The sequence below is a fragment of the Pungitius pungitius genome, chromosome 9 (assembly GCF_949316345.1).
Source record: "Pungitius pungitius chromosome 9, fPunPun2.1, whole genome shotgun sequence".
NCBI classification, from domain to species: Eukaryota; Metazoa; Chordata; class Actinopteri; order Perciformes; family Gasterosteidae; genus Pungitius; species Pungitius pungitius.
The window spans coordinates 3,758,860-3,771,068 of record NC_084908.1 but is presented as its reverse complement, the minus strand read 5'-3'; the positions used below and the strand labels follow the sequence as shown (position 1 = coordinate 3,771,068).

The 12,209-nt window shown below is 44.7% G+C and overlaps 1 protein-coding gene across 3 annotated transcripts in view; it reads left to right on the top strand.

The window, feature by feature from the left end:
* The window catches only part of LOC119218550 (microtubule-associated serine/threonine-protein kinase 1), a 58,637-nt gene that overhangs the window by 19,322 nt on the left and 27,106 nt on the right, over positions 1-12,209 (top strand). For all 3 annotated transcript variants that reach the window (XM_037473076.2, XM_037473075.2, XM_037473077.2), the window contains 2 exons: positions 11,230-11,318; positions 11,996-12,071. In XM_037473076.2, coding sequence (XP_037328973.2) covers positions 11,230-11,318; positions 11,996-12,071 — 165 coding nt within the window. The remainder of the gene's footprint in view (positions 1-11,229; positions 11,319-11,995; positions 12,072-12,209) is intronic.

Here is a 12,209-nt window from a genome sequence, read left to right as displayed (position 1 = left end):
CGCACTGTGTGTGTGTGTGCTTGGACCTGCAGCCTGTGCGCCACAGATTGCATCATGAAGTGACTGTGTTATTGTCAGTGTCCAGGGACTGCTTGTGTAGCAAAGAGCCAACAGTGGGCAGTGCTGGAGTGCTCGCTCTTCTCCTCCCGACCTCTTTACCTCCTTCTCTCTCATTCCTTCATTTTTTTCCCCCAATCACCCTTGTCTCTCCTCTCGAATGTTTCTCTCTTTACTCATTTTTCAAAGCTCTTCCCTGTGACTCCAGTTGTTTCGACCTCTTAATCTCAATCTCAATCTCTCCTCATCCTCATCCTCATCCTCTCCTGTCCTTTCCTCTCCTCTCCCTGATGTACAATCTGTTCAGACCCTTTAGTCCCTCCCATGGTGCTTCATTTCAGCAGTCTTCATCTCATCTGATCAAAGAGGGATTAGTCTGAGTTGTCCCCGTTGCTCTGACCGTGTGTGGAATGAACAGCAGGACATTCTGTATATGAACAGGAATAAAGCCGCCATGCAGAGCCAATGTGGCGACGAGAGGAAACGTGTGTGTATAAGGGATGTGTGTGCGTGTGTCACCTTTTTACGTATCAGCAGTGCGGTCATACTCCAATTGCGTAATCAATCATACTTGTAAAAGAGCATTTCCATTTCTCAAAGTGTGCCATTCAAAAGTTGCAAGTGTTTGTACTAAGGGAAACCTTTTCAAAGAACGCTCAGTAACGATGCTTATTGTCATTGTAAAAATATACAACAAAAGCTTAAGTTATAAATATCCATTTAATCCTTCTTCTTTCTTTCATTCTACTTTTTAATTTGCTCCCTTTCTGTCTCACTCTTCATTTTGTGTGTGTGTGTGTGTGAGTGTGTGTCTGCATTGTTCCTTTACTGAATTTGTGTTTTCCTGGCTGGCTGTTGCCATTTAGAGGGATAATGCTTTGTTCGGCCAAAGGAGGACGGTAGAAAAGAGACCTCGAGGCACAAGACCGAGCTGCAGGAAAAACGGAGCGTAAAGGGAAGGGAAGAAGGGCAGAGCGTCAGATAGGGTCCTAGCCTACATGTAGGGCAGCCCAGCGGGGTCAACTGAGCCCAGGACGATAAACTCTCCTCCTCTACTTCCTTACCTCTCACCTGAAGGTGAGCTCTTTTTGGGAGTTGTTGTTTCGGGCCGTTGAGCTTGTGACGAAGGACACGTAACCTTGAGGGACTGAGGCTGGAGGACAAACAAGTGAAGGGAGCTCTTAATGCTCTTCTCTCACCATCCCTGTGTGGACAAGGCATATGAAGTTCCTTCATATGCATGTAGCGAGGCCGTCTCAACCAACCAACAACAGGACAAGAGCACGGAAAGGATTTTTTCTTCTTCTACATTGTCCTCTATATATTCAGTATCTCTATATATATATATGACATACATGTTTTTTACATTATGCAGCCTGAAAATTAAACCACTCTTCAGAAAACACACAGGACGTTTCATCCCACTTCATACAGAGAGCAAAAGAAGCGGTCATTCAGTGGAGCTATTTCCGATAAACACTATTTGTATTTGATGTATTTATCCTCTGCGCGCTCTCTCTCCTGGACCCATGGCATAATAGCGGTTTTATTTACAATTTTAATTAGACTACAAAGAATATATTTCAGTAGCACGAAAGCCGCCTTCACCTCGCTGCAGCAGTTTCCGTTTGTACACATCCACCATCTTTGTGGCAGGTAATTGAGGCTATTTTTAGCATGACGAAATCTACAGGGTAGATTATGATGATGGACATAACAGCTGATAAGTATAGGTAGGTACCATCATTATCTACTGTGGCATCAGCAAATGAACCACTGTTACAATGAAGCACACACTCAGTGCTGCTACAGCCTTTAGAGGTGACAAAATGAAGGGCTTTTTCTGCATATTGCTGCCACTTGAGGTTAAAACAGGAATAGGTTTACCTGCGTCCTCGCAGCACCGGATGGCGGCGCGGGGACATTTATAGGAGACGTCGCTTTGCCTGTCGGGTCCTTTTGAACGTAGGAGCGTGGCTGGGTGCTGCACAGTGAAGGAGAACATCCTTTGTTGGTTCCATGGCTGCACCATCTGTTACTGGCTGGTGTTCAGGCTGGCCTAAACCAAAACACACAGACTGTTGGGGCTTTATTTTGGGGGGTTGCACTGACATGGTAAGACAACAATTCATATTCAGGCATGAGCTGGAAGACAGCCTCGCTACATGGATGGCATATAAAATAACTTATTTATATTCCAGTTGATTTAATGGGCTGGTCGTTGCATTCAGGTTTGTGTCCTTATTGGAGACGCTTTATGGTGAGGGTAGTGTACACGATAAAACATGAATTCATTCATTTAGTACTTAAGTAACTATCAGGAATGTATAACAAATAAAGTTGCAAACACAAATCAGGATTTAAAAAAATCAATTAATTTTTATTCATTATCAGAATTCATTATATTCATTATTGTTGCTAGGTAACCACTGAGCAGGTTTTCATAATGAAACACAAATTCATGTGATGTCTCTGATGTGTTATGTCATTATGAAGCTCTAAATCAAAGCAATTACCACATGCAAAGCACACGGTAACTAATCATTCCATCACAAAGCTGTTGGTTTTCAGTTGAAGCATTTAGCTGTCCTATTACAACCATTAGTGTCATAGTTAAAGGTCTGGTAGTATTATGCCAGACATTATATTGAGTTAAGCATCCTGCCGCCATCTCCATTCCTACTTCCCCTCCAGGCAAAGAAGCGGCGGCCTTGCTTGCTTGGGAATCCATATGCATTACCCATTATCAGATTAAATCATCTTTAATGTCTATTAGACGTGCTGTGAGCCACCCTCCCCTTACCCCCCCCCACACTCATGCAAATGACTGCTGCTCACAGAGGGAAGTGTTTTATTCTGGAGGACGTGATGTCTGTGGATCATCTTCTGTGTGTAAAGGTCACGGCGGGAAGAAAGTGGAACGTCATGATCTTGGTAATTCAGAGCAGCTCTCGGGTCTTCGTTACAACAGCCTCGGCGCAGAGAGACACTGATGCCGACAAACGGCAAATGGGAGACAAGGGAAGTGATGGAGAACCAGGCAGAAGGATCCGGATAGGTCGCTGCGCTGCCACAACGTTCCTGATGCATCACTCTGCCTGAGGATGAACTTTCACACATTTAGAGGACATCTGACAACGCTTCCGAGTGCAGAGGAGTGATGTGTCGTCATGATGTTGATTGTGTCCTGTTGTCTTCCATTTAAGTGCCCAGGTCCCACTGTGGGGGGGGGGGTTTCAGACCCTTTCATCTCTGGATATGTTAATATAATTGAATTGGTTGCAATGAAACTTCTTTATACTCTAACAAATAACTGGGAAATACATGTCACAACATCATCTTAAATCAAGGTTCACTTGATATCTCTTTCTGCAGTGCGGCTCCCTGGATGACTTGCTATTGTGAGAATTAGAGAAAGACATAAATTGCATTTCTATAAAATAAGCGGGTATTGCTAAAAAGTCACGTCAGGTCATCACGCATGCGCGATCGCTTCTGACAGACGAGAGGCTCGTTGTGTTTTTCGTTTATATTGGTTACTGCTACTGCTCGTAGTATTATTAAATGACTGTGTCTCCCCCCCCAGTCGGCTGGACCATCCCTGCAGCCCCGCCCCCCCACACCCTCTGTATGTGGTCTGGCCCACTTGAGATCTTCGTGGGCAGTAGCTGGCCCAAACGTAAAATGAGGGAATCAGAACTGCTGTCTTGTTAAAGACGACCTTTGACGCTGTGATGACACTCTAGACCCGCTCCGCTAACTAAATGTCCTTATTGTGGTTAGAGAAGCTCAGATTAATCTAATAATTGGATCATAATTGAGATTACCTTTCCTCACTTACTGATTGTGAGGTCAAAAATTTACTTGCAAGTGATACAAAAAATATCATGGTCTTAAAGTAGTAGTTCAGTCTTAAGCTTGGAGACTACCTTGCTTGGAGGAGAGTGGAACGGCAGCTCAGGCGAGGGACCTTCAGTTAGCAGCTGTCTCAACTTCTCCAGCCCTCTGTTCAGCCGGCGTTGCATGAAATCATGGTGGAATTAGCAGGCTGGCTAACTAGCCAGCCGCTAAATGAGTCTGATTGAACTACTTTATGCTCAAAATTCCTCATAGCATCCAACCATTTGAACGCAGCGAGGCGGCCAATCACAGAGAAGTCGATGCCGTGTCTTTTTTTTTTTAAACATTAGGAAGTGTGTGGGGTTTAATCAAGAAGCAGATTGGAGAAACGTCCGACTTCAGTGACAACTTTGTTATTTATCAGTCAGCCACTTACTCACTCCTCTGTGAAATCAGCACTCGTTCAGCCTGAATACAGTCTGAACGTTGGCCAACATGTATTATTCACCCAGTCGGTGGGTAATTCAGGCAGTCAGCTACTCAGTGTCTGCCAGCCAACTTTATATTCAGTCACTTGTCCGCTCGTTACATAATCAGTCTTTGCTTTGCTTTGCTCTGCAACAGTCGCAACAACAGACATTACTCTTTTTTTTATTACAAACTGAGAAATGTACCTTAAAGTAGTTTTTAACATACCGGAGGACTCGGTAAATATTCTTTTCCCACTTTGTTCTTTTATTGCGTTTTTGTTTCTTTCTTGGCCACTATGGCCAATGAAGCCATAGCTGCCACTTGTTTTGGTTGTTTTTACCCTCTTGGTTATCTTCTCTTTTATGGGGATGAGAGCAAAAGACTATTTTATGTCTCTATGTGCAACATTGCATAGCAACAACAAAGCCATGCGACCAAACAAACACCAAGACGGCCCCGTTGCTAGTTTCACCTTGTCCGGGGTCCATCTATTTCCTGGTGGATGTTTGAAACTCTGGCAGTGAGAGCAGTGCATGTTGTGTAACAGGATGCACAAACATGAAAACAACCATTTGGTCCAGAAAGCTTTTTATTTTTTTAAAGGGGTAGAATTTTATCCTGTCCATTTCCTTTCCATTTCCCAAGGTTGTAAACACGTACTCACCTTTAAGAGGTCCTGAGGGAGGGAGTGAGCGAGCGAGGGAGGAAGAGAGGAATGAAGAGAGAGAGAGAGGGATGTCACCTGACAGGAAGTGAGCCTGGACCGATCAATGCTGTAACCATCAGCAGCGTCTGGTGTCCTCTGTGCCCTGTGTGTCAGCACTTCTAGAGCAGCAAGTGACACTACAGACTGACACACACACACACACACACACAATTAATGATCTGCTGGTAAAACACATTAACCGTGCACAAGCGCTCGCTAATACCTGTCACCAACTCACATGTGCATGCAAACGGGGGGGATCACTTGTGGTCCGACGCACACATGGTACAGTAGACACACAGCGTGCTTGATATCCCACCCCGGAAGGTTAAAACGTCTTCTCGTGATGTGTCTCACTGTTGAATTGATCGTGTGTGGATATGGAGCTGTTCAGCCGACGTGTTCTTATCAGTGGCCACTCGTCACAAAGAATGTGCTGAGATTTATATAAACCTTTTTGTTTGTGTATAGCAGCAGGAGGCGAGCAGCGAGGACATAGAGAACGCCATTAAGGAAGTAATTAGAGAAAGAGCCAATGAAGCGTGATAAAATGAGACGCCACTGCTCACAAATGAGAACGCACATAATGGAAGATTGGGTGTTTTTACGAAAGAGGTTGCAATTAAAAGAAGATCATGAGTAAGGATGGTATCGCAAAAACATCAATTAGCTAAATCCCCTCTGTGATTCATTTGTTTGAGCTCCCTTTCTTCTATTTCAGTGTTTTTTTTCCTTTCTTCTATTTCAGTGTTTTTTTTAATAAAAAATGACCGGTCAAGTACACAGATCAAGTAGTTATTGTGTACAATAATTCAAAACTTTGTACCAGGGAAATAGCAGCATTTGACGAATGTGCCGCTGTTGACATTTATATTAAGTAAACAAAAAGAATGATATATTAACGAGGTGCAGGACAAGTAGCGACCTGAAAATGATTGCAAAATGCCCCAAACCGCAGTACTACAACTGGCCACTTGAGGCGGTCTCAAAGTGAGTAATTCCTCATAGACACAGATACAATGACAGACTTCACAACAAAAAGAAACAGCTTTGGTCTCTCAACTAATATCCGACTATTGTACGGAAGATTTTTCTACAACTCACCCAACCCACTGTGACGTCATTTCAATCCAGAGAGACTTGTTGAAGTTTGAACACTGCTTTATTATAACATGCATAAATATTGATATTGCAATATGTGTTCGGGGCTTGGACTCCATCCTGCCGTAGGATAGAACAGGGGCCGGGATGCTGAGCCGAGCTATATATCCCCCTTTGGGAATAGGGTTAGAAGTCCTGGCTCCTAAATGGTGGAACGAGCTCCCCAATGACATCAGGACAGCAGAAAGTATTTAGTTAACAAACCTCTTCTGACCATACCTGGCCCTTACTTAGAGCACTTTGTAGTTAGGCTTTGTTGCATAAATTGTACTTTCTTGATTCTCATTGTTCTGGCTCTGTACCTTCTTGTTCGAATGCACTTGTTGTAACTGTTTGCTTGTTTGCAACTTTTCTTTTCATCCGAGCGCTCGTGTTTCTTGCTCCATCTTTATCGCCGCAGTGTTGTTTTGTTCAGTAAACACCATTGACCTCGCCGAGGACAACGCTTTTGTAACAAATGGCCTTAGTTGTGATTAACCCGCCTCCTTTGTAGTACTGATTACAGGCACTTGTTCCACCTGCACCGATGCAGAATCAGTGTTCATCAGTGGCAGCCAGGCGTGGAATGTGTAGATTTAATGAGATGTGTCCAATACTTATATTGCTCTAATGAGTAGACGGCCGGGGACAGTTTTGAGGTGTTCGGGGACCAACAATGTGTGTTATTTATTCCATCCTGTGTGCTTGAGAGACTAATGACCGGGTGCCAGGCCTCCACAGCGATAATTGCTTGTCAAAGTCATTACCGCAGATTTAACCTTTGACCCCCCCCCCCCCCCCCCCCCCCCCCACGCACCCAGCAGGGTGACCCGGGACGTTGCAGCCCTTGACAGCCATGCGTTTTCTGGGTATTGGGAGCAGGGAAAAACACACTGGGGTTGTTAGCTGTCACATCGGTTTCCCTGTTGTTTTCCTTTGACATTGTCTTTTTTATGTTCTCATCTCAACACCGGGGACCGTTCAGCACTTTCCTGTACGACTTGTTTGCATTTGAATTGCAATTACTGCAAGTCCTTCCTCTCGTGTGTCGTTAATTCTAAGCTACTTTAAAATGTGCTTTATGCAGTATGATGAAATGAAACAATGGCGTATTGAATAACAAGGCTTCATTATCTGTTGACTTGTAGTTGCTCAAGCATTAACAAACATATTTTACATTTACATTCATTTAGGGTCATGTTTTGGGTCACCTGATGAATGTCCAACATTCTGTCTTATTGCTTTTTGCAAAATCTCAAGCCACGCTCGTTCTGCTGTTTGTGTTATTAGTGAACAGTGAGTTTACCTGATGTGATGAGGTTTTTAAAAAAAAAGCAATTTAAAGATTATACAATGCGAAGTAAAACGTACACAGTATAAGCTAAATAGCTTAAGATGGTGGTTATAATATATTCCAAGCTTCTCATCATGTGCTTCAAGTCACTGCCAAAACATAACCACAGAGTGGCTAGATTTTGTAGAATGAAACCCGTTGACGCTGAACGTTTGACAGATACATTCATTAGGAACATTTCCCAACTGTGTTGGCAGTAAGCATTTTGTGGACAGAACGTTTCTCATTATGTTGCCGAATAAACACAATTCAGCCGAAATGGGCTCTTCCTCCCCGTCCTTGTGCCTCTCGCTCCTCTCCCCTGTCACTGTTTGTCATTCTGGTGTTTCCTGAGACCAGCTGAAAGCTCAAAAACGCACCAACAAATACAATCTAGAAGATTTCATTTGAAATGCGGCTCACACTTTGCTCAGCTCGCGTCCTAAAAGTTGTTTCACTTCATCATCAGCTCCGGTGTCCGTCAACAGAGGCCCACACAAAGCAGCACGCACCACTGACCCCAATGAATCACACTCTCTGTGACTGACAGCGCCTCACGCCTCGCCACTGCTCATCTGTCACACTCACACATGATGGATTACGCCGGGGATTATGATAGATTATGAAACTGGCTTTCAGGTCCAAACACACAAACAGCCGCTCGCTGTCAACGACACACGGCGCTGTGGATCATATTCGGGGGGGAAGCGCTGGTCTCGGATCAGGGTCGATTCAGTCAGATGCTCACCTCCCATCGTGTCATTTGTTTAGCACCAGTGTCTCGCTGTGAGCTCGGGTGAAAATAGAAAAGGGAAACAGTTGGAGATGTCACTGTTTTCTTCTTTTGAGTGTGACTCTGAATGTGTTGCCACGGTTACGCACATTCCCCATCTCATTCCTCTTCGTCTTGCTTCTCGGGTCAATTCATAATGGATGGGCAATAACACATCCTTAATTCACGTAATTGGATGTGAATGGGTTTGAATATTTTAACGGAAAGCGTGTCGTTTTCAGCGAAGCCTGGGCTTTCTGTTTGAAAATGAATTCACGCGCAAGTGGGTGACTGAATGAATCCAAACATCAGCAGCTTGCTGACAGCAGAGGATGATATAGTGCGGCTTGTTTTGCTGTAAACCGACACGGTGTTTGTGTTTGACCGCAAAACCCAGAGACAGCTCCAGATTTATGACTCAAAGACGGCAACGTGTAGCATACTAACTGCCCCACACACACACACACACACACACACACACACACACCTTCTTAACCAGATTGAGGGAGGATGAGCCCAGAACTGCATGACCATTACCGTGGCAGTGCGATTTAAAGTCACATTGACACACATGCACGCACTTGAAGACACACACACACACACACACACACATTCCCAACTTCTCTTATCTCCTTTGCGTTTGCAGTCCAGTGAATCCGCAGCATGTTAGTCATAATTCCTAACCGCCACCGATAACCACTGTCCTGTAACCTTCACTCACATCCAGCGCTGTGACAGCTAATTATGTGGCCGCTATTTCAGGGCAAGGATTAATGGGAGCTTCTCCTTGAAATGGTATCCTGCCTTTCTGATGACTTCACTCTTTATTCAGAGAGTCAAATGGATTCAGTATTAAAAAGTATTTCCAGTTAAGAGTTTGTATTGTGTTTTCAGATTGTAACTTGTCCATATGTGTGTGTTCATATATATGTATATACAGTATATGATATTGTGTGTGTATATATTTTATATATATATATATATATCAACAAGTAATGGATATTAATAAATAAATAAATATAATATGATATAACGTTATATGTTAATAAGTCCCTCCCCCTACTATCGTATGTTCCACTCACGGCTGCAGGCATGCAAGCAGCAGAACTCCAATGTGACCTTTGCTGGTGATGAATATGGAGCTGGCTGCTGGCTTATAGAGTAAAGAGCAGCACTGCTATTTAACCCTTTTTGATTTTAAAATACAAAATGCTTTGGGAAAGATGCCCTTTTACACCGTTCAGATGACAGTGTTGTGAAACACGGTGGCTGCAAGAGACCTCTGGGGAAGATTAAATTGCTTTACCCTTGTGGGTTTTCATTCTGTTACTGTCTTTTAATAGTTTAGTTGACTCTATCACCCTAAAAATGGGAGTTAGAGCGAGAGAAGAATGAATAATTCATTATTCCGAGAGTTAATTTTGACAAAGGATGGAGCTGAGCGAGAGAACAAAGTGGGCAAAATGTAGCGACACAAAGGAAAAACAGATGGAGAGTCACTGAGAGGGAAAACAATAAGCAGGAACGAGGCAGGTAGAGGAATCAATCCCTCATGCAGTAATGTGCGCTTTGAAACTTTAGACACTGCGCCTTGGAGTCAATCACTTGGTGGAGCGGAGCTGCTGCAGATGTGAAGAATCATGACTCAAAAGCGAGGAACACGCGCTGGCGTGAAGCTCGAGAAGTGTGTGTTGCTCGAGTGATTCAGCTTTCTATTGAGGACCATGAAAATGCGGCTGCAGGTTCACGCGCCGAACGAAACGAGGGGTCATTGTGGGCGTGAGGAAAAAGAAAAGTATGACTCACAAACGAAATCAGAGGAGTGCACCGTCTCTACTCCTTTCGGTTTCGTCCATCGATTCCTCCCGCAAACCCCCCCGCCCGCCCCCCCCCTCTCCTTCTCCTCTCCCCGAAGGCTAAAGCGGAGGATGGTGCTAAGCTCCTCCATCCGAAAGCTAATGCGTTTGCCTTAAATATTTCAATATGCTCCTCTGTTCTCCGAGGTGGACTACAAGCACTCCCTCAGCAGAAGCACTGCCGCCGATAAAAGCCTGCCGAGGGGGGGGGGGTTTGATGGGCTCGAAACAACTGCTGGAGACTCGCATCAAAGCGAAGGAGCGGTGAGGGGAGGATATTGATTATTGATCGAGGGACAATACTTCAAATAACCAAACGTGCACTGTGCGATCTACAGCACCTCCTGCACGGGTGTGGAGCAGCCTGCTGGCTGATGCAATACAGAACAAACAAATCAGCTCTGCTGCACTATTCTGCAAAATCGGCTCTGACCGAAACTCAAGCAAACGACAAGCACAACCTCCCTAATGTGTCCTCGAAAGACCACACCTGAAACGCCCCGCGTGCGGTCGCCCCCCCCCGTGAAGCACCGAGTAGCAGTGGTTGAAGCCCTCAAGGTTCAATGACTTCAGGCCTTTATCGGGGCGGTACCTGCCCTCCCCGCTCCTTATCTCGCTGTGCGGCTGCCTCTCCATCTCTCCGTGGCCATCATGTTCCATGGCAGCTGCTGTCGTTCCGGGCCGAGAGGAAATTAAAAAGGAATCTTTGTTGATGTGTTGCTCTCCCGTGTGGGTAGGCGGACATCAATATAGTCCTTTATTATGGCCCACATGCACACATGCACGTATACACACAGACACACACACACAAGAGGCATGCTGTACTCAACGTATAAATGCACACACGCATACTCTACTGTAGCTCTACATTTCCTTAAGGTGACCAATAGGCGAACAGACTCAAGGAACCTCAGTGTCTTCATTAACCTGGGGGTCACTCAATGGTGGCAAGGGTGTGTTTGTGTGTCTGTGTGCAAGTCAGCGTGTCATTTGACAGCAGAATTGAATGAAGATGAGTATTGACGTCCTCTCTGTTCTCATGTGTGTGTTCAAGTTGCAGAACCAGCAACAGGAAAAGCCTCATCCTGACCAGCACGTCGCCCACCTTGCCGCGGCCACACTCCCCACTGCCTGGACACATAGGTCAGTGTGGAAAGCAGTCCAAAGCTAAACAGCATGTATTGTGCCGATCCGATTCAGATTTTTTTTAACTCAATATTTATTGACTGACTATAAAAAAGCAGACACAAAATGAGAAGCTTAGGTTACAACATCATGCTCTCCTCAGATTTCAAATTCATATATAACGTATAACTTTACACACAGCAAATATTTGTTATCTGCTGTAATAACGCGTTGAATTTAGCTCCTTTGAGCGCCAAGAGGGCCACAAGATCAACAAGATGACATTAAAACAAAACCAAAAACAAGCAGCAGACGCCTGCGTCTCAGCTCACAGTTTCCAGTTGTCATAGTAACGCAACAAGCTTTGTCACGCTTTCAAGGTGCAAAGCAATGACAAATACGGACAATCACAGTTCTGCCGTTGTCAACAAAGCCCTGAAAATCAGAGAGCTGAAGCTTGCTGCCTTCAGATGGAAATCCCTACGGTTTAGGCAACACTGCAACATCAATGTGTCAATTTAGCTTAACATCTAATTTATCCATTTCATCGTGTCAGACCTACAATATTACTGAACGTGAAATGAGAAACTCAAAGGCCCAAGCCTTACTCTGGATGAAATGCCTTTAGGTTTGTTATCCTCTATCCTATAATGTAGTGTGTACGTGTTGTGCTCTGTCCACATGTATTCCTGCAGGAAGCAGTCCGCTGGACAGCCCGCGCAATTTCTCACCGAGCGGACCAGCCCACTTCTCCTTTGCATCCTCTCGCAGGTCGGCGTTCCTGCTTTATTCACACAACAAAGTCACACATGCGACGCTTTGCGAGAGCAGCTTGAGCTAGCCGAGGGGAATGGCACACACGATTATTTTTACCCTCATGTACACACAGAAAGAGGCCCTCCGGGGAAC